The 26,674-nt window shown below is 41.7% G+C and overlaps 1 protein-coding gene across 1 annotated transcript in view; it reads left to right on the top strand.

Moving 5' to 3' along the window:
- Positions 1–16,037, top strand: part of LOC101480988 (crumbs cell polarity complex component 2) — a 31,218-nt gene extending 15,181 nt beyond the window's left edge. Inside the window, exons 7-13 of the mRNA XM_024804356.2 lie at positions 2,135–3,070; positions 4,290–4,831; positions 5,239–5,404; positions 7,557–8,418; positions 11,613–11,729; positions 11,882–12,008; positions 12,221–16,037. Coding sequence (XP_024660124.2) covers positions 2,135–3,070; positions 4,290–4,831; positions 5,239–5,404; positions 7,557–8,418; positions 11,613–11,729; positions 11,882–12,008; positions 12,221–12,442 — 2,972 coding nt within the window. The 3' untranslated portion in view covers positions 12,443–16,037. The remainder of the gene's footprint in view (positions 1–2,134; positions 3,071–4,289; positions 4,832–5,238; positions 5,405–7,556; positions 8,419–11,612; positions 11,730–11,881; positions 12,009–12,220) is intronic.
- Positions 16,038–26,674: the final 10,637 nt, after the last annotated feature.

The raw sequence follows: 26,674 nt of genomic DNA, 5'->3' as shown, positions 1-26,674 counted from the left end.
GCTGCTTAGTAGCCTAATTAAAGTCCAATGAATAAAGGACAATAAACAAGGACCTTATCCAAATGATACATATGTCATGTGTCTTCCATCCTGCACTATATCCAGGAGCAGGTGTACTTAGAACAGCACAATGATGCACAAGGAAACTCTTATTTTGTAGAATCTGAAGATTATATCAAACATGTTATGCGTATACTTTTCCTTGGTGTGCCGGGTTTTTCATGCTTCTTGCAACACTTAATGTTCTTTTGGTTCTTCCCTGAATTTAGACTCTTCCTTCTTTTGAACTGGGATGCTAGATCATCTGTTGAAGGACTTCTTATTTTTGTAGTGGTTGAAAATGACTGTGGCTGAAATAATGGTCCATCCTATACTTGTTCCCAGCATGTCAAGTACTGCTATTTTGTCAAAGCCCCTGGTATCTCAGACAGTATCCTGGCTGGCTGTGGTTCAGAAGGTAGAGCAGGGCGTCTGCTAATTGGATCTCCTTGGGCAAGATACTGAACTCCAAGTTGCTCCTGATGTGTTCATTGGAGTGTGAATGTTGGCTAGAAAGCACTTACATGGATGAATAGGACATGTATAAAGCTCTTTGAGTGCTTAGGTAGAAACGTGCTACATGCATATGTTCTTTATTGCAAGTTAAGAGGTGCAAGACTAACTGATGAATCATTTTTTTCAAATTATAGGAGAAAATGTTGACATAGAGACATTTTTATATATTTAATAAAGCTTAGAAATGTAAAAATCAAATATCTGTTACATGACAAAAATTTACAAATAAAATAATTTTTACATATCACAGTAATTTGACCACCGCTCCTGTTTTTACTGGTGCAGTGTTCAAAACTATAGTGTCTGCAGCGGGTGATTATTCGATCAGCTCTTCATTATGCTGTGAGTGTCATCAATCCAGCTTTCAGTCAGAAGCACGTACAGTTCATTGCTACTAATGATTTCGCTGTGGATTTAATTCATACAAGAGCAGAGGGTCTAAACAAAATGAAATATAGATATATATTGTATATATTATTATATAGTCCGGTGCTTTTCAAACCTGGCCCACACACCTTAAACACTGAACATGCAGCACCTCCTGCTGGCTCTTTCCAGGAAGTACTTGGCACTGGTGAGTAACTACAAACCAGCTCATGGAGCAAGGAGGGGACTGCAGCTCAGCATTCCTGTTGTCATACACTGACAGGAGCCAGCTGGAGGCTGGGAGCTAATCGCTTTGATAGGACTGAGCTGCAGATAGGAGTAGGAGTATAGGGTGTGAGTGAGGAAGGAGGAGGAGGAAGAAGGGAGGGAGGAATTCACAGACTGATGGAGGAGGGAGAAAAAAGGCAGAAGGAAAGGTGGGCAGGGCTGGTGTAATCACTTCTGCCTGTCTGCCTGGTACAGAGTAGAGAAGAGGAGGCACCTCTGGTTTATGTGTGTGCGTATGTTAGAGAGAGAGAAGACTTGGTTATGTCACTTCACTCATCCAGTGTGAGCTGTGTGTCGTCCAGTGCCTCAGTGGGTCATGGAAGAAAAGAGGCTGGTGCTGCTGCTGTGCTGCTGCTGTGGGCCCTGGTGGGTAACAGGTATGATGCAGCACTCTTTGATTGCATAGAAGAGATTTGCATAGAGTTGCAAGGTTTTTATGAGAGTGGCGCATTGGCAGCCTGAAGGAGCAGCTTTAGGACACCTCGGGTTTAGAGTGTTTCAGAGGACTAGGTTAATGCAAGTTGACTGCTGCTGTTGAGAGTTAACGTTGAACAGAGTTTGACAAGGCGCTGACCACCGATCACACAGAGGGTGTGTCATACACAGCTAACAAATGCAATATTTAAAGGTTCAGTTGGTGCAGTCAACAAGACAGTCACTAAGTTAATTGTGTTAGGGAGACTGAAGATCCTATTGTTGTCTAATTGTGAAATTAACAGCTATTTCCTCAGGTCATTTCCTCATCTGTTAATCGCAGAAAGCTCATCCCTTGTCTTCATCTACATGTGTGCTTCACTGACTTGATATCTAAGAGATGTTGTAGTGAAAATATGATCCATGTGAATGTATTTTAGCATGGCAAAGTTGGACGAGTGTTGCTGGAGTAAGTTGCAGTGACACTAAATGTCAGTGTTTCCTCGTGCAGGTGTACACTGTGAGGTAGACATCAACGAGTGTGACAGTAATCCTTGCAAGAACGGCGCCACCTGCGAAGATGCTGCCAATTCCTACAGGTGTCACTGCCCTGTGCTGGAGCCCGTCCATGAGCCCTGGGGGGGGCCAGACTGCGACGTCAGGCTCGTCGGCTGCCGGCAGCACCAGTGCCAGCATGGAGCAGGCTGCGTCCCTGTTTTGATCAAGAACGGTGAACACGGCTACACCTGTGTGTGTCCTGCTGGCTGGACAGGAGATCACTGCAATACCTCCACCACCTTCTCCTTCAACTCAGAGGGTTACGTCCATATGCAGTTGCCTGTTTTCAAGAACAAGACAAAGCCAAATGTTCTACACATGCAGCTTCGATTCAGGAGTACTCTTCCTGACATGGTGCTCTACTACCGGGGCACCGTGGAGAACTTTGTCTCTCTCGAGCTTGTCAAAGGCTCCCTCCAAGCAAAGGTAAAATCAGGGAAGCTACTGTGGGCCAATTACCCAGGCCCAGTCAATGATGGAGAATGGCACACGGTAACCGTGACCATGGATGAGAGATTGGTTCTGGCTGTAAAAGGACCCGGCTGTGAGGAAGGATGCCAAGTAAAGAATGAGGGTCGAAACCATCTGATCTTCCTCCAATCCAGCTCCTTCCAACAGCTGTATATAGGAGGGGCACCACAGAAATATGTGGGCAACTTGTCCAGTGGAAAGGCATTCATCGGCTGCATGGAAGACTTTCAAGTTGACTATAAGCTGCTGCTGCCTCAAGATCTCATCAGGGAGGAGAATTCGGGCTTGGAACTGGGATGTACCAAACCAGACTGGTGTGGTGAGGACCCATGCATGCAGCGTGGACAGTGTGTGGATATGTGGGTCGGTGCCAGCTGTCAGTGCCATCGACCGTACTATGGAGAAAACTGTGGAAAAGGTAGGAGTAAACATCTCACCTCTGCTTCGACTGAAAAAAAGGGTTTTCTGGACAAATTAACAGAACAGGGAAAAACTTCTTAGGTTTAGTAACCCAACACACAAAATCCCAGGTGTCCTAGTTATGGTTAGATTCACAGCTCTCCCTTTATTTGGAAATTTTACCTGTTGGGTATAACTATGAACTGCGAGGTCACAAAAAGAGACTTGATTCAAATGTTACATCTTCTTAAAATGCAACCTTAACACAACACCATCTGTAAACATGGTTTGATCTAGTGGATGTTAAGAGGTTACAAGTAACAGCTTTAATGCTAGCTGCATCTGCGTCAACAGCCATATGTTATAAGAAGCAGATATTCCAGTCAAACCAGAAGCACTGAAAAGTGACTCCAGGGTTATATTAAGCAAAATCACCTCTTACCAGCTAAGAGTAATTTCCACCAAAACTAGAATTGTAAGAGGGAAAATTCAAACTAATGATTGATAAAGGCAAAGCACCTTTCAACAGCTCAGTGAAACTAAGCAAAAATGTTTTATCAGACTATGGCTTCCTTTTAAATAATAACATCGGTCAAAATCTGTTAATAATGTTCAAGCCCAGGCCAAGTCTTGAAAATGGTTTCTCATTGTTCAAAGTAGGTTCTGTTTGAGGGGATTGTTGTTGTTGTGAAATTACACTATAGAAATAAAAGAAAATTGAATGAAATTGTTTCAAAAATACTGATTACAGAATGTAAAGTAATAAAATAATAGAAAAAGTAATAAAAGTAAAGTAATAAAAAAGCAGAAAATGACCCAAAATGCATCAGTTAAAAACTGAGTAACACCTTTTTATTTGACCTTAGAGTGCAGTTGTGGTTTCTGCACAACTTGGCATTAATTTAAACTAATTTAGCCAATTACATTTAGTTTTTGAATGAAAGAAATTACTATTTGCTCTAGGATCTTATATGATATATCACACAAATAATCATAATGAAATTATAATATCATAAAGAAAGAATGTAATAGTAAATGCTACTGATGCTACTGAAGAGCTCACTAACCAACCTCTGCAGTCAGCCTGATTCATACATGTCACAGTGCTCGTCATTTGTTTAGTACTTAAAATCTTAATATGAAAATAAAAACTAACACATTTGCATAATAAATATAATAAAATCTAATAGTTCATGAGATAAAATACTAAAGCTCTGTCCTTCTTCCCCCTACTTCAGAGTACCCTTCCTGGACCTTTGGACATGAAAACAGCACCAGCTATTCTATGTTCAACATATCAGAAACTCACGGTGACAACTTTAGCGTTTCGTTTTTTATGCGCTCTCTCAAACACAGTGGCATGCTCCTGCAGTTCCATCGAGAAGGAGACGCCTACCTGACTATCTACCTGAAAGAAGGCACTGTTGCTCTCTACAGTCCTCACACCACGCTTCTCTCAGAAGCGAGATCAGTTACTGATGGGAAAAATAATTTGGTGATTGTAAAGGTACATTGTGGCCATGTGGTTTTTCCCAAAGCGGGCAATAATCGTGCCTTAGGAAATGTGAGTGTAGAAGCCGGGGATGTGGCATATGTTGGAGGGCTCCCTGCAGGCAAGAGCACGAATGCCTGGGGTGGAAACTTCAAGGGCTGTCTGCAGGACATTCGACTGGATCACAAGCATCTGGTTGCTGAAGGTTATCCAGAGGGGATGGAGGTTTACCAGGCAAGCACCGAGGATAACCTGCTGCCAGGATGCCAAAGTGATGATACGTGCAAGGTAAAGGATGCGGTGCATCCCTGTTTAATTTCTCATGATTTACAGTTTTATTTATAATCATTTATTATGGTGATGGATTGGTAAGTACAGTCCCCTCACAGTGAGGTTTCCTGTTTGGAAACATTTCTATTTGACTACAGACAAAATGAAAATGAAATGAGAGAGATTAATATACGCTGCAAAGTTGATTTATGGGAAAATATATGGCTCTTGTATCTCATGGCAATTGCAGGACTGTCTAATAGCTTGGTTGTGATAACCCTATTATCATTCATCTGGTTGAGAATCCTGCTGATCTGTAAGTTAGCGCTCAATCCTCTTAGTAGCCTTAACCTATGCGGTCGCATCAGGTGAGAGATTTTACAAGCGATGGTCTAATCCATCCATCTGTGTTTGTCTGTGCACAGGATGAACCGTGTTTCAATGGTGGACAGTGTCAGGTAACCTGGAATGACTTCAGATGCAACTGCTCCACCAACTACCGGGGTCAGCTATGCGAGACTCGCTTGTGGTGCGTCGAAAAGCCCTGCCCCGAGGGAGTGCGCTGCATGGAGCTGCAGGATGGTTATGAGTGTGAGTAATCCCTGAGCAGTGATTGGCACTGTGTTTTTTCAAACCAGAGAGATTCAGGTTTATTTGTTTCTGCTCTTTTTCTTTTAAATCAGGAATCTTGTATTAAAGTTTTTAACATTAGATTTTTAGGAGGACCTCTCATGAGATTGACAGAGAGACTCGGTGACCTTAACAGCTCTGTAGCAGGTGCATAAACATTATTTTGCATCATATTGAAGTAGTTTTTTATGGCTTTGTTACGTTCCCCCCGAAGGGGTCTAGGCATGCGAGTGAGGAGACCAGTAAGAAATGAGTCCAGAACAGAATGAAAGGAAAACAGACAGAGGCTTTTAGTAAATAAAATAGTCTTTATTTTAGATAATCTTAACATAAAGAGCCGGCAACGCCGTTTTACCAATAACACTTGGAAAAAGGAAAAAAGGTTGCAACAACAAAGAACACAACAACCAAACAAAAACACACCACGAGGAGGCACTTCCAGGGGCCCACAAGCTCACCCTGTCACTAGCAGCAGCTAGCTTTACTGCTGCCGAGGCCCACAAGCCCACACTACTCACGTGAAGCAGTTACACTGCACACTGCTTCCACACTATAGGATCTCTCCCAACAACTTCAACACCCAATGTGAGAACACCAGAGGAAAAAAAAAAACCACGCCGCTCACAGCTCATCCCCAGCTTAAATAGCCTCAGAGGTGATTGCTGACTGGATTCAGGTGGCAAACGAGGCTAACTAAGAGCAGCTGTGTCCTGGGGAGAGAGGAGAGTGAGAGAAACAGAGGGGGTAGGCGTGGCAAGAGAGGAGGAGGCGGAGAAAAACACCACGCCCACACAAGGGCAGTTTCAGGAGGCCCAGCTAGGGCCGTAACACCCCCTCCCATAAATACAAACCAGTGGTTTGTCACAGAACGTCCTACCCAACTTTTAAACATATCACTTACCATGCACCATAATAACGGTTAGGCATAGCCTCCCAAATCTGCCAAGACCTTTTCGATGGGTCCAAAACACTGAATGGGGTTGGCTCAATTCCCTCAAAATAGTGTCTCGAGTGACAGCCAGATGTTTTTCGAGTCATTACACAAGGAGAGCCCAGCGGATAGCTAGAAGGCCTTACTGAAACACTTTTCAGGCGCTTCTTTGCTAGGTCATGGCGACAGGCATGCTGGTTAGCCAGAGGTGCAGGTTGGAATGGTTGTATCACACCCAATCTGTCACACTGTAGGTCATCTGGACCTGAAAGATGGCTTTTACTGTGTAGCAGCATTGAAGTGGCACAGAGAGCAACATGACAATGGTTCTACAGAACTATATTGTTTAGTTATCAAGTGTTACTCTTTACTTTGTTGGTGCTACAGCTAATCATTTAGCTCTTTAAAAAATCAAAATAATCTGGATATGAATTTATATAATCTTTGATATTTCTGGTTCTTTTTGTGCTTAAAAATGAATTTTGCAATTTATTTAGGTTTTTTGGAGGGAAAGCAAGAAATCACACTGCTGATGTAGAAGACTAAAAATCTGATGTATCAAATATGATAGACTAGGTAGAGCAGATGGTACATCAGTCAGAAGGTCAGTGGATTGATCCCCGGATCCTCCAGTCCATGTGTCCAAGTCTCTTTGGACAAAATACTTGAACCCCGAGTCTGTGAAAGTTAGATAAAAGCACTTTAAGAGTGTGTGTGACTGATTGAGACTTAATCAATTAGCAGGAATCATTTTTAGTGCTCATCTAATTCTAAAAGTAATTCTTTCCTCCCATTTTTACAAAGTGTTTGCCACAGAAGACTTGCTGAATAAAGCAGGTCCCTTGATCCAGAAGGATATCTGGGCCTGGATTAGTTATTTTCTTAGCATGATGCCACTGTCTTCCAAGTTTTCTTATTTCAGTCTTACAGTGTTATTCAATACTTCCTGAGTCAAGATTCGACTCTAAAAGACGTCTAAGGTGGGCGAAGTCTCAACTCTGATCAAACTTTCATCCATATCCTTCAGGAAAGACCAACAGACAAATCAAACAATGACCTCCTTGGTGGAGGTGAAAATTAACGTGATGTCTCTGAACCAGCAGCATTTATTTTTTCAAAAATTGTTTCCTAATATTCCTGTTTGTTAGTGCCAGTAACTCTCATGACGTTTTCCCCTCACAGGTTTAACTGAAGCCATTTTCCAGGACAATTCTCTCCAGTACGTTGCCCAAAGCTCCCTGCTGAGCTCCATAACCAACATCACCATGAACGTACGAACACGGGATGAGAACGGGATCTTGCTGCGTTCTGTCAACACAACCGAGGTCTTCTGCCTGGGCCTGCTCAACTCCAGCCTGCTGGTCAAACTGGACAGTGGGGATGGTGCAGAGCTGCAGGCCTTCACGAGCGACAGGACAATCGCTGATGGGGCATGGCATCACATTCAGCTCACCATGGTTGACCCAACACAGTCAGAGTCGCGCTGGCGCCTCACCGTAGATGGACAGAGAGCTGGTGTCAGCTTTGGAACAACTGGCAACCTCAACTTTCTCAATGACACCAAAATCTGGCTGGCAGAAAAATACACAGGATGTTTAGGAGAGGTGAGGCTGGGTGGGGTCTACCTACCGCTCATAAAGGTAGCAGATCCACCTCAGATGAGCCGATTCACCAGAGTGGGTGGCCACGAGCCAAGCATTGGGTGCCGAGGTGCACCTATTTGTGATTCGCAGCCCTGTCTCAACCAGGGTGTGTGTCAGGACCAGTTTAATGAGTTTAACTGCAGCTGCACACCTGGATGGGAGGGGGAGCTGTGTGAAACAGAGATAAATGAGTGTTCTTCAACACCTTGTGTCTACGGGACATGTAAAGACCTCCTGGCAGACTTCCAGTGTGAATGTGAGCCTGGATACAAAGGGAAAGACTGTGGGGCAGAGGTGGATAACTGTCTGGAGTTCAAGTGTGAGAATGGAGGAGACTGTGTGGAAACACAGGAAACTCACACCTGTTCGTGTCCTCCTGGCTACATTGGAAAGCGTTGCCAGTGAGTATAGCCTTCAGCTTCTCTACAGCGCATTCTTTTAACCCTTGGATGCACAACCTACCAATACCCACATTCTTCCACGAGTGGGGTCAAAAATGACCCCAAATAAAAACAAAGCGTTTTTGCAATAAACTGGGTTGTTTTTCTTCAAAATCTTTAAAATGAAGAGTTGTAACATTTTCTTATTCCAGGTATTCCTCATAAAACTGCATTTTTTAATTATTTTTTCATTAATTTTAAGAAATTGCAGTTTTTGTATCACTACCCCCCCCCCCCTCCACAAAATCAAAGCACTTTTGCAATGGTAAATGGCCTGTATTTATATAGCGCTTTACTAGTCCCTAAGGACCCCGAAGCGCTTTACACATTCACACACTGGTGATGGAGCTACATTGTAGCCACAGCCACCCTGGGGCGCACTGACAGAGGCGAGGCTGCCGGACACTGGCGCCACCGGGCCCTCTGACCACCACTAGTAGGCAACGGGTGAAGTGTCTTGCCCAAGGACACAACGACAGAGACTGTCCAAGCCAGGGCTCGAACCGGCAACCTTCCGATTACAAGGCGAGCTCCCAACTCTTGAGCCACGAGAAAGACATTTCTCTAATTTTGATTAAGATTATATATTTTGTTCAAACAAAAGAGAAATTTCATTTTTGACATGTACATTGTTTACTTTTCATTTACATTTTAGCACTGAACAATCAGTCAATCAATCAGGTGTCAAAACATGTTTGTCCCTATGTCTGGAGGACGAAAAGAGGTCCGGAGACCATAACACAACAAAAACATCTTATCTCCTCTCACTGCGTGCAGCTGTCACAAACTACTTGCTTCTGGCTGTGATCATTGCACACAGGGGTATTACATTTCAAACAGCAATCAGTGGCTTTGCGATCTTTGTTTCTTGGACACAACTGGCACCTCTTCTTCTTCTGCTGGCCCTGTGTGCTTCTTTCCTGTGGCTGGATTGCAGCCGTTCTTTTTTCACTCCACACCTTCCCGTTGCATCAGTGATGTAGGTTGTGGACATCTCTGGACCTGGAAGCCTTCATGACTGGAAGAATGTCTGGCTTGTTCTGTCGCAAAGTTTCCACAATAGTCAGAACCTTCTCAAGGAGATGCTCTGCAAGATGGTGAAGAAGTTGTCAGTGGTGATGTTGTGGCCTGTGTGTCTGAATCCACTGCACAACTGACTGTCAGTGTTTTCCCCCAGATTCTTCTGGGTGTCATCCCCTGGTTGTCTGCCTTGGTACACAATCCCATCAATTGCATATGGGATGCGTGCATCACAAACCCAGAAGGTTTTTATGCCATACTTGGTGGGCTTACTCGGTTTACTGTAGAAGCTGGGTCATACCTCTGAAAGGCACAAGTTGTTCATCCACTGTGACACAATCACTGGGGATGAATTCCTACCTGCAGTTGATCAGGAACAGGTCCCATATGTAGCAGGAAGCTGCCATGTGGTCTGTTTCAGTCGGTTGGCTCTGGTCCTCTTGTCATCAAAGCGCAAGAAATGGCAAATATCTTCAAATTGACATAGTTTCCTTTTACAATGGGTTATGCAGAGGACTCCCAAAAACACATGGACGGTACAATGAAAAACAAGTTCATAAATGGAGATAATACTTACATACTGTATATGTTGCTGTGTAAAAATGATCTCGGTGGTGAGACTGCTGACATCAGAAGTGTAAGTGGGACGGTCGGAGTTGCTAAAAAAGAAAAGCTCATAGAAGATTTCATAGGAACTGCTTGGGCTCATTTTTGACGCCACTTGTGGAAGAGTGGGGTAGTGATACAAGAACTGCAATTTTTAAAAAATAATGAAAAAGTAAATACAAATGCAAATGGCCTCATGTCCCAAACATGTTTTATGAAGAATACCTGGAATATGAATATATTACAACTTTTCATTTTAAAGATTTTGAAGAATCAAAACACGTGGGGTCAAAAACGACCCCGCGTGTGCATCTCAGGGTTAAATGTGCAAAACTGCACCAGGTAAAACTTTGCCTGGTTCTATATTGAAATTTCTCCTGCAGTTGTTACTTTTTTATTTATATTCTTAAAGAATTTAAAATTATTCTTTCAAAGGATGATTACAGGCTGCCTGAACGTTATGCAGAGATTTATTTCAGATCGGTTTGTCAGTTGCTTTTGTTCGTTATAGCATTTATTGTATAATGCAGTGGTTCCCAAACTTTTTTTGCTAGGCCCCCCTTTGTTTTATAAGAAAATCTCATGTTTGTGTGGGAGCCCCGTCAATAACGTGTCCATTATGCTAGCATTGTCCAAGCAGTCTTTTCTTTTTAGTCATACTTTGCCCCCCCCCCCCCCCCCTACAATGGCTCTGCGCCCCCCACTTTGGGAACCGCTGGTCTAATGTATGAACCAATATTTCATGTCTGAAAATATTAAGATAGTAAAGCAGCTAGCTCGCTGTACTTTAAGTAGCACAAAGCGGGCATTGTTTCTTTTTTTTTTTAGAACCTTACTGTCTAAAGCACCTATCAAGTAAAGGCAAGCAAGATAAACCCAAGATGTTTTGATGAATCAGCTTTTATTAGCCATTCAGTACATTGCTACATCTGTTATCTACCAATTGCATTAGCACACAAGCTAGAATTAGCTACCATCAGTGTAAGTGCTCTGCCCTGCTGGCCATCGTTTACATTCCTTTTTGCGCCTGGACTTTCTCTGTCAACTGTAAAGAAGTTGCTTCTCTTCACAGCTATTCTTCATTTTCACCCACAGCTGTGTGATTTTTTTTCTCTTTGCTGCATAAATTTGGCCTCATGTTATAACTGAAGCTCGCTTCAGGTAACACTTACCATTTAACGTTGTGTTTTATCCTTTTTTCAATATACATGTGCCCTGAAAACTATTATTTTTTACTAGAATTAAACACTCTATAAAAAATTTACAATTAGTAAACTAGGTGATCAACATGAATAATCTGCCAGTGTCATCTGAAACAAACAGAAATGCCAAACATTTGATGGTTCCAGCTTTTGAAAGACTTGTTCTTCCAGTCTGTTTTTCCAGTCTGTTTTTCCAGTCCTGTGTTTTACGGAACAAAATATCCAATAACCGGAAGAGCTGATGAGCTTCAGCTACTAAAAATAATCATTAGCTGAAGCTCTGCTGTCGAAAGCCTCCTTGAGAAAATGTGTTTGTGTGTCTAATAGATGGCGTTTTCCTCCTGTGGCATGCAATGCGAACACTGAGTGTCTTAATGGAGGAGTTTGTATTGGAGGCGACTCTGGGGGCAACTGTACCTGCAAGCCAGGATATGCTGGAGACAGGTAGGAGTACGACACTGCACACTCTCCTCTTCCACACCCTGTACTTTTAAAAGTACATCTGAACCACATCTAAGTAGAAAGGTCAGAAGGGCACATGTGAGCTGCTGCTCTGTCAGTCAGTATTGTGCTAAAACCTTGCTGATGTGTTTCAGGTGTGAGACAGAAATAGATGAGTGTGAGTCCAGCCCTTGTCTCAATGGTGCCACCTGTCTCGACAGACTCAACCACTTCCAGTGTGTGTGTGTGTCAGGATACACTGGCACGCTTTGCGATAGCAATGTAAGTGACACACAACTCCATTCACCAAAACTAGTTGTAAGTTAATGTACTTAGTTCTGCTCAATGGGTTTGCAGTTTGAAATGCCTTTATTTGAGTCAGGTTTCCTTTAGCTACAAGAGAAAATGATTAAACCTCCAGAGCAGTGCTTGAAATTGTGCTTCAGTCTTTATCCACACTTCAAACTAAGCTGGTCTGTGCTGTTCTCTTGCAGAAAGAGGAACAAACAGAGCGAGTTCCATGGTTGGCAGTGGCCATTCCTTTGACCACTCTATGTGTCTTACTGGCCATCCTGGTGGTGTTTTTTCTCATCATGACAGCACGAAAGAAGCGTCAATCAGAGGGCACATACAGCCCCAGCTCACAGGAGGTAGCTGGGGCCAGACTGGAAATGGGCAGCGTCCTCAAAGTGCCTCCAGAAGAGAGGCTTATCTAAGGCTTGAAGCCTTTCCTCACAGACTTACATCCAAAGGATGCATATTAAGGGCGAGAGATCAAATAGTCCTCAGTGTTATCCTTTACACAAGGAAAGAGGTAACAAAATAATCAGTATCACATTTTCTCTCTAGAAAAACTTGTGACATTCACAACTTATAGGTGAAGACTTCAACGTGGATGCTGACAGAGGCAAACTCAGACTGTGCTGGTAGAAAGAGTTTGGTCATTCGATGTTTAGCTCTCGTTGGGCGTTGCTTTTCACACTAAATCTGTTTTGCATAAATAAAAAGGAAAGACGAAAAAAACTGCACCACAACAAGGGCTCGGGAGTAGAGCGAGAGCACCACGGAGCCCAACACGTGGAGCTGAACTCCAAAGTGCTCAGGTCCAGATCGAGTCTGAGCTTTTATGGGATGTGATCAGAAGCTAAACGGACCAAAATGTCTGCTGCTCGTCCCAGTGACAGACCCCATGTTTTAACTGAGAGAGCCAACGTTAGGTTTTCACGCTGTGGCTGATGCGTGCATGTTGCGCACTACTTTGTTCCCCACTATTTGTGGTAGTTGTAGTTACACACTGAAGTTTTAGATTTTTCTGGAGCCAGACGTCATTTTTATATCCGTCATCTCTTTTGCCATATTGGGTTTTCCTTTCTTTCCTTCCACAGTGAAGCTTTTTTGTCTGAAAGAATGCATTTTGAATTAAATTACCTTGATGTTAAATTTCTAATTCAAGAATGCTGCCAGGGATTCCACTTGCCTAATATAAACGATGTCCCACTGGAAAAGAGCATTGTTAACGTTTTAAAATCAGTCAGGTTACGAGCGACTCAACTACAGTCAGGCGTTGGGTATTGGCTAAGTTGATATATATGCTCACCTTTTTATGCAACTTTTCCAATTTAAAAATAATGAAAACGCTATTAACAAACAAACAAACAAAAACTGCAATGCCAAAGGATTTGATCAGACTTCGTCGTAGTTTTTCAGAAAACAAAACCCAAACATAACTCTAACCCTCACCTTAGTTGTGTTGCTGGTGACCTGGTGGATGTTAAGAGGTTAAAGTACAATGCAGTATTACTCACGGAGCACATCTGGCTCGGGTTTGTGTGAATAAAACAGTACAGAAAGTTCCAACACGTAACATACCGACGCTACGTGACAAATCCTCGGCATGTTCAGAGGCATGAGAGCCGTTTGGAATGAATCTCTACATGTCAATGTGTTTTACATTCTGACCATGAATCACTTTAGAAAACACTGTCTGATAGGGTTAGGCTTAGAGCAGGGGTGGGCAATCTCAGTCCACGAGGGCCGGTGTCCTGCAGGTTTTAGATCTCACCCTGGGTCAACACACCTGAATCACATGATTAGTTCGTTACCAGGCCTCTGGAGAACTTCAGGACATGTTGAGGAGCTAATTTAGCCATTTAAACCAGCTGTGTTGGTTCGAGGACACATCTAAAACCTGCAGGGACACCGGCCCTCGTGGACTGAGATTGCCCACCCCTGGGTTAGATCCTCTGCTCTAAGCGTGTGTGAGCGCCGCGAGCGTCATTCTGTTGGATTCAAGAATCCGGAGCGTCTCATTTCACGCTACATTGAGACACCTCGGTCCGTGACAGATCGTCGGTCTGTTACGCGTTGGGAATGAGAATCTCTGGAAAGTTTGTGTGATGGAAAATGAGATCAGAACTCTAAACGGAGCGTTTGGCAAGACGTCGCTGTGGCGAGACGTCGCTGTGGCGAGACGTCGCTGTGGCGAGACGTCGCTGTGGCCTAAGTAGGAGAAAAAAAACTAACTGCTGTATTATATTGTCAATGTGCACTGTATGACTCCACACAGTCAACCACACCATTCTTTATTATTGAGTAATTATAATGTCATTGTTGTTTGCTGCAAAAGTTGAAACCACTGAATTTGTTTTTATGTTTGTTTATTTTGATGTATTTTTCGTGTCAGAGCGTTTTGTTGTAGAAATGTTACTGCTGTAGTCCGAGGAGGTCACACCTGTATTTGTGGACGTGAATACACAAAGGAAACACACACATACCATTATTACATGTTTATACCTTCCAGTGTTTATCCACTGTGGCCAACGACCAATCATTTCGCTTAATTTAAGCCTGTTGTTTTATATTGTTTCATAAATACTGATCAGACTGAATTTGACCTTGAGAGTAATGTAAAGAATTCCTCATTCAAGTTAACATTTACAGGAAAATTTGAAAGTTGGAAAGTCTGTGCATTTGTAGTCCTGTTCACCTGCTCGCTTGCCTTTTACTCTGTATTCACCAGTGCTGCTGACCTTTACAGTTAATGGATGGTGCAGAGGTCATACACTCATGTAAAACTTTAAAAATCATGGAAAAACACAAACAAGTGACAAACAAGTGACAGCTGAATATTGTGAATGTTTCATGTTTGAAGTTTACATTGATTTTGTTTCATCCAGCCAATTACATCTGCCCTAATACAGATCGGTGGCCAAAAGTATATTCATATCCGTTTCTGTTTTATTGGGTTAGTGAGGTGCCGGATTTCCACTGAGGAGCAAAGCTGCTGTTCTACTCGAGACAGTTCTTAAGGAAGGTTATTCCGATTGTGAGGTTACAATAAACACGATGAACCAACCCAAGTGATGGTTATATATCATAGCTTAGTTTTATTTTGCATAGGATGTGTAGAAGAGAAACGTGCTGGCAGACTGTGTTATAGTTCAGATGTTTTGGTGCTCCGACAACTCTTACACTTGTTCTTGGTTTGGTCTTTTCTTTTGCTAAAGGAACATTTCAGTTCAGTTATGTGCTTATAAATCTCTGTTTTACATGTCATTGTATGTTAATTCCAAACATAAATGTTCTTAATTGATTTGTGGAAGAACTCACGCCCATACAGCACATTTGGAAGGAAGTGGAAGCCAAAACTTCGACCTGAATATGAAATGCTGTTGATAAACATCAGCTGGGCAATGAGGACTACGGGGAGGGAAGCTTTTACACCTACACATTAATGCTCAGAGTTTTTCTTATTATCTTAAGCAGTGTTATATCCACATAATTCTGCTCATTATCTGTATATTTTTTGAAGATTTAAAACATTAGAGTTTAAGTTACAGTTTACCTTGTGTCCTCTGTATGCACAGAGTTTAATCGTAAATGCAGAAATAGACACCCCAAGCAAACATCCCAATCATCAAGGCAAATTTAACAGAATAAAAATATTCCTGCACTATTTACTGTAAATTCAGAGGCTTTATTTGCAAGTCTTGCAACCTGGATGACCTTTAATATGTAAGTGTTGGCTGGACTATGCTGGTGAGATAAATGTGGTTATTCATGAAGTTTTCTGTGGAAATAATCATACTGTGTTGTAATTATTAGTCAGGCTTGTTTATATTTCTGCAGGGCTCCCATAGTGTTTCATAACAGCCTGAAATCCTTAATTGGCCCCTTTAAAGTGAATGTAGAGGTACGTGCCTTCATAGGATCCTGTGTTATTTGTAGCTGTTTAGGTGTTTTGCATCTTAGAGATGACATATAATACTTTAATCACATGTTGATTAAAGTATACATACAGTATTACACAATGTCTTTTAACAGAATATGCACAGGGTAGGTAAATATCTCAACTACGTACAGAATGATAATAATGATTTTTACACTGGTGGTGTTTTTACTGAAACTGTGCCATGTTAGATCTGTGCACGAGGCACCCGACTCCAAAAGATTACAGTCTGTTCAGAGAGCACTGACAGTTTGGTTTTGTTGTTTAGAAATGTTATTTGGTTTATGAGTGAAATGAATGGGTCAGCACACTGAGACTGTAACGGTCTTACAAAGCTCGTGTGTGTGAAGCTAAATGTATATTTCCCATCAATGTTTCTGGTTACAGTGTTTGTTTATGTACATAAGAGAAACGAGGCTGGATATGGGATCAGGTTATTTTGAAATGTGTCTTAATCAGTGTTAAAGTAAAAATAAAACACAAAATGTATAACATGGATGATCTTTTTTTCTCTGTGACGTCAGTGATGTGTATTTTACATTTGAAGATCCACCATGTCAGGCTTCAGGTGCATTTCATCTAAATGCTAAACACATTCTCAGTACAGAGCATCTGGAGAGTGCTTACAGCACTTCACTGAGTCAACATTTTGTCGTGTTACAGCATTATTCAATATTGAATTACATACATTTCTCACCTCGAAATAATGACCAAGTGAATACACTTTGAAGGTAAAAAACAAAAACAGAACATCCGTTTCAGGGTTGCGGGGGGCGCTGGAGCCTATCCCAGCTATCATAGGGCGAGAGGCGGGGTACACCCTGGACAGGTCGCCAGTCTGTCGCAGGGCAAAAACAGAACATGTACATATTTATTCACAGCTTTTGCCATGACACTCAGAATTGAGCTCAGATGATCTGTCAGATGTTTCTACAAACTGATTGGACTCCACCCGTGGTAACTTCAGTTGATTGAACTTATATGAAAGGCACACACTTATTATAAGGTCCCATAGTTGACAGTTCATGTCAGAGCACGAACCAAGCCATGAAACCCAAAGAACTGTGTGTGGACCTTGGAGATAGGTTTGCATGGAGGCACAGATCCAGGGAAGGGGACATAAAAAAAATGCTGCAACACTGAATCTCCCAGTAACACGGCGGTCTGCAGGAATATGGACCCATGGCCCCGCCCCTCCCTGAGCCTGGTTCTGCTGGAGGTTTCTTCCTGTTTAAAGAGAGGTTTTGTTCCCACTGTCGTCAAAGTGCTGCTCATAGGGGGTCATATGATTGTTCTCTGGAGGTATTATTGTAGGCTCTACCTTACAGTATAAAGCACCTTCAGGCGGCTGTTTTTGCAATTTGATGCTGTATAAATAAATTGAATTGAAATGAATTATATCGTGGTAAAAATACATTACTATTAAATATGGTATATTTAAAAATATATATTAAATATGACTACTGAACCACGTCCACAGTCCTACTCCTTTTTAAAAAAAAAACATCTTCTTTTCCCACTATGCGCTGCTCAGCCTTCTCACATTTTCCTCCCCCATTCCTCTCCCCCCTACTCTTTGAAGCTATAATAGTGCATTCCTTTGTGTCTCTGAGTGACTCCTACCCAGGGTAGCTGTTAGCTTGGTCAGTACTTTTCCTCATAATGATGGCAAGTTAAGCAGGGCAAGCATCCTCCTCCTCCCTTCTCCTGCAGTGTGGGGGCCGAGGAGCCAGGAATTCCAGAATTAAAGTCTAGCTCGGCTGTGACAATCCAAAGTAAAAACTAAGGTATCACGTATGTCTCAGTCACTTCAGCAGGCAGCTTGCAAAGCTATTCTTTCACTGAAATATAAGCCATTAGAAAGTTGATGTATCAATTTTTTCTGTCACCACAACATGGAGACTTTTTAAAAAATGAATTAAGCACCACAAACTTATTAGGTATCCATTATGTTGAGTTGGTGCAAATATCAGAGGCAGATATATGAAATTAGGACAAAAATAATATTTAAAAACCAACAAACTGTCAGAACACTAGAGAAAGGTGGTAAAAAAGTCATAAAATATTTGTTTGCTTTAGCAGTTTCTCTTGATATCGTTTTTTCTTGCTCTGCAGCTTGTCACACTTGCTCCACCCAGCAGATGTCCTCTGACTTGCTCCCAATTACCTGATTCATATATGCACAGACAAACCTCACCCGTTCTATTCTCCAATTAGCTGCTGTATATTTCACCTGCTGTCTTGCCTTTGTTCCTTGTCAGTTTGCCTCACGCATGTGTATCGTCTTACCTCCTGACTGCTCTTTTATTCTTTTTGCCCAATTCCTAATTGTTCTGCTAACCTGCTTCCAAGCTTCTCTTTTCTATTTAAATGTACTAACTGACTAACCAGGATGTGTTTTCTTAATTCTGTCTTCACTTTCTGCCTTTTCTTGCAACTTTTACAAAATGTGCAATTTGGCTAAATAGATGGTTTAACCTGGGATGAGCAGGAGGCATCATTAGACCTAGTGTCGCATGCACATTTGCTGTCTGAGATGTTTTTGACTGTGCTTCTTGATTAAACAAGAAATAAGAATAAAAATACATCTATTTTTGGCTTGTTGTTTGAGGTCTGGGGGTTTGGTCCAGTCCTGTCATGGTATTTCCTGACAGAAGAAAAAGTATAGTTATAATATATTTGGTCTAACGACTTGCTTAGACCCTGTTTAAGTAGGTCATTGCCACCCAATTGATTCGGTTTTATTTTTATTGTGTTTTTTCCCCTTTAGTGTCCTTTGTGACTTTCACAGGATGAGCCACACAACAGTTCACACAGTCCAAAAACAGCAGAAGTAGGACTGATTAAAGACAGCTGCTTATAATTGTGCAGGTCCACCTAGCTTTACTGAAAACAGCTCTGTCCATCGCAGGTATGAACACAGGACCTGTGGACCAATTTTCTTTGGTCCAGTAGGATACAGAGTCAGAACCAGGTGTATTGGGCCTGTTTCCATCAAACAGATGGTAGTTTGGATCTAGGGAGGTGGAGGCAGGTGAACTTCTTGAGGTTATTGCATTAAATGTTGGTAATGAGCTGGATCAGGTTGTATAAAGATTGTGAGCTGCAGCATGTTGCTAAGCAAAAATGGGCATATGATGCTAAAATTTACTGAAGAGATTCTTGCATCCAGGAGGAAAAAATTCATTTTAAATTTGAAATGCAAGAGCATTTGCTGTGGAGCTTTAGACTTCCAGGACCTGTTCTTTGTATGTGGATTAAAGGTTATAAACCTGCTCCCGAGCAGGTCTGACTTTATGGATATGTTGTTGGATGTGTGACAATCAATCCAACACCTCCTTCTATCTAAGGACAAAGATTAAATGACTTCATTTAATTTAAACAGCACTGGCGGTACTTAAAAAGAACATTTAAGAGGAAATAATAATCTGGATTCCCTTTTACCCTGTTTACGTGCTCAAAAATCAACTGATTACTGTTTTCTGTGCGTATCTAAAATATGTTTCATGTGTTAAACTTAATTCTGATAAAAAACAAACAAACCTTCAGCTATAAAATGCAAATATCATACCTTACATTACCTTAATCTTAGTGAGGAGCTAAAAGAAAACCCAACCCTAATGCTAAACAGGTCACTGGTGACCTGGTGGACGTTACGAGGTTATTAGAACTGTTTACAATTTGTCAACCCTTGTGAACACATCTTTCAAACAATATGACATTTATTGACATTGTGCTAAACAAATAAACTTCATTATAAGCTCTCTCCTTGCCTGGCCCCCACAGAAGTGTGCATGGAGCTTCTTCCCACCCTCGCTCACCTCCTCCTCTACCCATCTGCCCCTCGCTCTCCCTGACTGGATGGCTGGCTGGCAAGTGACAAGACTGACAGACGAGGCCTGTTCTTGGGTTAGTATCATGTCGGTGGGGAGCGAAGCCTCCCGGCAGTGTCAGCCATCATGGTGCCAGCTCCAGGTCTAATGAGGGAGACTGCCGCCTCGGCATTCCCTCCCCAGTGTCAGGAATCGGCCGACAAATCAGCAGTGCATCACGGGCCCAGCACAAATGATATGTTGACAAATGCAGATATTTCACTTTTAATTGACACTAAGAGACGGAGATGATCCGGCTGCCAGGGCTTCTGAGGAGACAAGGACAAGACAAGATGGGAGAGAGAGAGATGTGGAGGGGGAGAGGGAGAGGGAGCAGGAAGGATGGAGCAGGAGGGGGACTGTGTTAAAGAAAAGAAGATGTTGGAATAGGCCTTGGAAGATGTTTAATATTTGCGGAGTGTGTCATTTTTTATGGTTGAGGGGGAGAAGAAATCGGGGGGAAGGGTGGGGTGTTGAGATTAGAGGTGTGTGTTTCTGAGACTTGTCAGCGCTGACAGCTGCTGTATTATATGGCAGCCTCACAGCCGACTGACTCCTCTAAACCCTGACAACATTGCCTATTCATTTAGCCAGGTGGGCTTTCTTTGCAAGCTCTCTATCTCAGCTCTCTTTGACAAACGCTGGATTCGATCTGGTATTCTGCTGTGCCTTTTGCTCCTATTGTTTGCTTGTTAATTAATTTTTTGGAGGCTATTATCACTTTAATAAGTACATAATCCAAACACTACATATCAAGTTGCTACAAATATTACATTCAGGATTGTGAGTTTTATTAATGTGACATAAGCCTATATGGCCAGGCAGCGTGACACCAAATGCTGTGTATTCAAACAACACTGCAAAGAAAATAAAGACTGCCACTTACCGTAGGAAATATGCAGATTAAAATATATTACAGAAATAAACAAGAAACAAAACAAAAACCCACCAACCTCTATGATGAGTAGATGACCTCCAGAGTCGCCCTGGCTGTAGAGATGTAGGAGATTATAAATATCAACATTTGGCACCTTTTCTGCATCAGTTTATGGTGGAAATATCTTTATTTATGTAAAGAAAAGACAACAATGCAGTGAGGCTGTATTGCTGTCAAATAATTATTAATATTTTTTGTGCAATGTTAATTATCCCTGCTGAGTCATTGCACACACAGTGATGATTTACTCTTCTGTCCTCTTTTGTGTTTGCCTGGAATCAGAAGGGAGTCAGACTAATGAGTCAAAAACATGCCTGCCGGAAGGAGCCAGAAGAGAGGGTGGACAGCTGTTGACTGGGATCCCAACACTGTGTGTGTGTGTGTGTGTGTCTTGTTTATTCCTTAGTTTTCTTCTTGTCTTTATTATTTTTCCCAACCAGTCCCTGATCAGTTAATCAACGTGGGTTTTTTATATCTGTTTCTTGCATAACTAATCAAGCTTTGCAACAGTTTCTTTTGTTATAGTTTTCAAGTCAAGTCAAGTCAAGTTTATTTATAGAGCACATTTAAAAACAACCAAGGCTGACCAAAGTGCTGTACAGTAAATACAGATAAAAATACAATAGAACACAATTTCGTAATAACACCTCGCTGATAAAAATAAAATAAAAATATATAAAACAAATAAATTAAACCTTTCTAAAAGCCAATGAAAAGAGGTGAGTTTTAAGAGCGGTTTTAAAAGTTTCTAGGCTTTTGGAGAATCTGACGTGAGGAGGTAAACTGTTCCACAGTCTGGGTGCAGCCACAGCAAACGCCCTCTCTCCCTTTGTCTTTAATTTATACCTGGGAACATCTAAAAGCATCAGATCGGCTGACCTCAAAGATCTCCTGGGGCGATAAGTACTAAGGAGTTCTGACAGGTAAGAAGGTGCAGTGCCATTTAAAACCTTAAAAGCCAGCAATAAGATTTTAAAATCAATCCTAAAGGCAACTGGGAGCCAGTGGAGAGAGCAGAGAACCGGAGTGATGTGGTCTCTTTTTTTTGAACCGGTCAACAGGCGAGCGGCAGTGTTCTGCACCAGTTGAAGGCGATGTAGACAGGAACGATCTAGGCCAGCATAGAGGGAATTGCAGTAGTCCAGCCGTGAAGTAATAAAAGCATGGACCACTCTTTCTAGATCGTTCCTGCAAAGGTAAGACTTGACTTTGGCTAAAATCCGCAAATGATAAAAAGATCCCTTAACTACAGAGCTGATTTGTTTATCAAGTTTAAAAGCATTGTCAAAAATAACTCCAAGACTCTTAATGGAAGAAGTGCAATCGGAGGTTAGGGGTCCCAAAAAGTCAAGAGAGAAGTTGGGATCTTTAGGAAGCCCAAACACAATGACTTCAGTTTTGCTTTCATTAAGGTGTAAGAAGTTAAGAGTCATCCAAGTCTTAATGTCAGACAAGCAGGAGAGTAGCGGCTGCAAAGAAACATTGCAGTTCAACCTCAGAGGGAGGTAGATCTGAATATCATCGGCAAAGATGTGGAAGGACACATTATGTTTACGGAGCACATCGCCCAGAGGGAGCAAGTACAGAATAAACAACAGGGGGCCTAGTATGGACCCCTGAGGTACGCCACAGGTTAAAGGAGCTCTGGTAGATGACAGTTCACCAAGGTGAACAGAAAAACTCCTATTATTCAAATAGGACTGGAAAAACTTTAAGACAGTGCCCTTTAAACCGACACAATGTTGAAGGCGGGATAGCAGTATGTTGTGATCAACAGTGTCGAAGGCTGCTGTCAGGTCCAGGGTTACTAAGACAGCAGCACAACCAGAGTCAACAGTTAAAAGCAAATCATTAAAAACTCTCAGTAGGGCGGTTTCTGTGCTATGCCGAGCTCTAAAACCAGACTGGAACTTCTCATAGAGATTGTTATTGTCAAGAAATAGCTGGAGCTGCGTGAGGGCGGCTCGTTCCAGTACTTTAGACAGAAAAGGGAGGTTGGAAATGGGCCTATAGTTAGAGAGTAGGGATGGATCTAGATTAGGCTTTTTAAGGAGAGGTTGAACAACAGTGTGCTTGAAGGGTGTTGGAAAACAACCAGAACTGAGGCAGGCATTGATCAGGACCAGAAGGAAAGGTCCGACTGAGTCCAGAACCTGCTTCAGAAGCCGAGAGGGGATAGCATCGGTGGAACAGTTGGTAGTCTTAACCTTGCAGACTATTTCATGCAGCTGAGAGAGAGAGATTGGTTCGAACTGATTAAAGGCAGAATGGCACAAAGACAAAACACAGGGATTGGAAGGTGAAGATGGAATGACAGACTGCAGGGAGGAAATCTTGTTTACAAAGAACTTTAGAAAGTCATTACAGAGGGTGGCAGAAGGTGTGAGGCTGGTGGATGTGTAAGGATTTACAATGGAATTTAAAACACGAAACAGAGTCTGAGGTTTATGGACACTACTGCTAACCAGGTTTGATATGTAGGAGGACTTGGCCTCTTTAACGGCTTTCTGATAGGTTGAAAGAGAGTCTCTGAGGATATTAAAAGAAATGTGCAGCTTGTCCTTTTTCCATTTTCTCTCAGCACACCTACAGGTGCGCCTGAGAGCACGAACAGAGTCTGTAATCCAGGGTTCAGCGTGAGCTTTGGGACGGAGTGTTTTTAGGGGAGCAATGAGGTCCAAAATAGAAGTACATGTTGAGTTGAAAAGAGCAGTTAAATCTTCTGCACACAAGGAATCAATCCAGTCCACCGTGGAGAGCTCAGAGCCTCACGTAGCCATCGATCTTTTCTTCGATGACTTCACATTTGCCTTTTTCTACAACTCACCTGGTTCATTTTGTGTCGCTCCCCCCACTGCCCCAATTTTAACAGCAGTCATAGTCATCTTGTACATTAACACCTTTTTACAATTTTTTTTTAAGTTCTGGGAACTAATTAGATTTTACAGTGGGGCACACCCACTCATCATCGTACAGCCCTGTTTCACACACCCCTGCCTGGGTGTCTCTGGTGTGCTTTGGCATCCTAGTGCTGTGCTGCCTGTGTGGGACATAGTAACATTAAAGGCATCATGTGCTTTATAAATCATCAGAATCAGAACACTTTAATAATCTCTAAGGAAATTATGTAAAACTCTGTATAAGTGGTTTTTGTGAACATGTGATACCCATCTAGGAAAGATTTTCTTTGGGGTTCTTCTTCAGCCTGCTCCCACAGTCCAGAGACATGGCTCTTAGGTTACTTGTCAGTTCTAAATTTACCATAAGTGTGAATGCAAGGTAGATAAAGTACTTAAGTGCATGTGTGTGAAGAACTAAATGTAGCTTGTAGTCTACAGTCTTCTGCGGTGCTTAAAATGCCAGTGCAGTTCTGTTCAGTTTCATTATACATCAGACCCTATAAGTCATATTTGTCTTGTTAATAGGCGAAATGTCCTTAAATAACAACGACCTTCATTTACAAAGAATTTACTGAAGCAGCACATTCGGATCAATTAAACCATGTTTTCTCAGTGTAAAACCCCCACACTCTCCTGGGTTCTGTAGCTGTTCCCTGTGAATATTTCCTCTGTCCAAGTAATAGTAGCCAAGAAATCATTTTATCCAGGTCCTTGGTATGACGTGCACACACTTAACTGCAGATACTATGTGTTACAGTTACAGTTACTCTCTGGATGTCCCAGGAGTTAAAAGCCTCCCACTGATACAAGAGTACTGACAGGTACTAGCAAGAGATATTTCTCACTTATGATTTTTCCTTTATTGCATGTAAAATCCAAAAAGTAACCTAAGGCTGTTCTACGCCCATACTTGGTTTCTTCTTGTTTAAAGGGAGTTGTTTTTCTCTCCCTACTTGCTAAGTTTTTGATCATAGCTTGTGTTCTGATTCCCATATATGGTCCCTGGTGGGGTTTGACATGTGACCCTCCACTGCTCTGAGGTGTACACAGAGCAACTGTCTAATCCCAAATAATCCTTCGAGTAGGTCTGTGTATAAGTGAAGGAGTAAAATGTTATTGGAATGATTTTTTTATTTATTTTTTTATGGAAAAATTGTTGTGTGAAAAGACAAAATTGATTTTACTTGCTAATTAAATATATGCTCACCTGCTGGTCTTTATTTTGTTAGTTTACCATGTCAGTTAATGAGAAAAGGTCTTCTTTGAGGAAGATCTGTTATGCTTATTCATCCTATGCTGGACATTAAAAACGATTACTATATTACTATTCTTATATTTTACTTGTTTATGGTTGACACAGTTATCTGCAGGAGCATCCGGTGAAGAAAAGTTTAGGTCAGGTTAGGTTGCATATGTTTAAAAATCATGTTCAGGTTAAAAAACAGGACCTTTATTATCACTGTTGTCATTTATATTTTGGGTGTGATATGAGGTGCTGATTCCTATGACTGATTCCATTTTGACTTAGACAGAAATATTATAATTCTGATCATTTATCAGTACAGATCCATATTTTTATGTCTGTGTATAAAAAGAAAGCTGACACTTATGCGATTTCATCAGAGGTGTAAACATCACAGATGCCTTTGTGTCAAAGTAACTGAGGATAAAACAGAACAACATGAAGGAGATTTTCCTGTTCTGGCTTTTTATAGCAGATAACTTTAAAAATATTCTGCAGTAGAACCAAAATTGAAGAAAACCATGAATCAACATCTGAAGATTACCTGATGCTGCTGAAATGAAGCAAAGTTACAGAGGTTTGATTAGAGACACAGCTGAGCGTTTTGTAATGTGTAAAAGCTTAAATAACTTCGAACAGCAAAAATGAGGCTTTCTTGTCGGAGGACATTTTTGAAAAAAAAACCCAGCAGGTGACAGCACTGTACACAATGGTAGACTGGTGAGTAAAAAGCATGAACGCACAATAAGCAAGCGAACAATGCTGGAAACAGAGACTTTTGATGGTAAACTGGTCTCGAAGCACACTGAAAGACTGGAGGAAGTTTGATTTTATAGTTGTAGAAGCCAAACAGCCCAATTCAGAGGGAATTCATGATAATATTTATCAAACATGAAGCGTCGTTTATATGTTCTTTTGCTGCTCGTTCATTGAATTTTGGTTAGAGAGAGGTGAGACCTGCAGCTTCAGCATCTGTGAGATGTCCACGTACGTGCTGTCGGATCAGTGCTTTGTGTTTATATCTTTGTGCGGAATATGTTCACCTGCTCTCATTTGCTGTTTTAGCTGTTTGGTGGTTGTTCATAAAGGTTTTTGAGCTTTAACCTGAGATTCTGGCATTTTGGGCAAAAAATATTTATATTTAAAAATCGATTTAGGATTTAATGAATGGATATCACATTATTTAAACTAAAATCGATTTGAATTGAGAAGTCGACCCCTAGTTAACACTGTCATCTCACAGCAAGGTGTTCAGTTTGAATCCAGTCTGTTTGTACCTCAATGTTCCAACTGTGTCTGTGTTTCTCTGGTTTTCTCTGAGTACTGTGTCTTCTTCCCACAGTCCAAAGACATGTGTGGGGTTGGGTTAACTGATTATTCTAAACCGGCCATTAGGTGTGAATATAAGGATTCATAGTTGTCTAGTTGTGTTAACCCTACGACAGACTGCCAACTTGTCCAGGGTGTAACCTGACCCTATGGCAGCAGGGATGGGTCGCCCACTAAACCTGAATTGAACAAGTAGAAGAAAATGTTTGGATGAAAATAGCTCATAAAAGACTAAAAGAACAAATCATTTTGAAACGATAGTAGAAAAACAACATTCAACTTGATCCATTTCTCAATCGGCGACTCTGTAACAACGTGTCTAGTAATTAAACCTCTCCATTGGTTTTAATATGTTCGGGTATTCTTCTTAGCTTGATTATCCCCACATCAGAATATGCAAACAATGTTTTCATGTGAAGAAATACCTCACTTTCTGTTT

The sequence above is a fragment of the Maylandia zebra genome, linkage group LG12 (assembly GCF_041146795.1).
Source record: "Maylandia zebra isolate NMK-2024a linkage group LG12, Mzebra_GT3a, whole genome shotgun sequence".
NCBI classification, from domain to species: domain Eukaryota; kingdom Metazoa; phylum Chordata; class Actinopteri; order Cichliformes; family Cichlidae; genus Maylandia; species Maylandia zebra.
The sequence above is the reverse complement of the archived record's forward strand: the minus strand, read 5'-3'. Positions and strand labels throughout refer to the sequence as shown.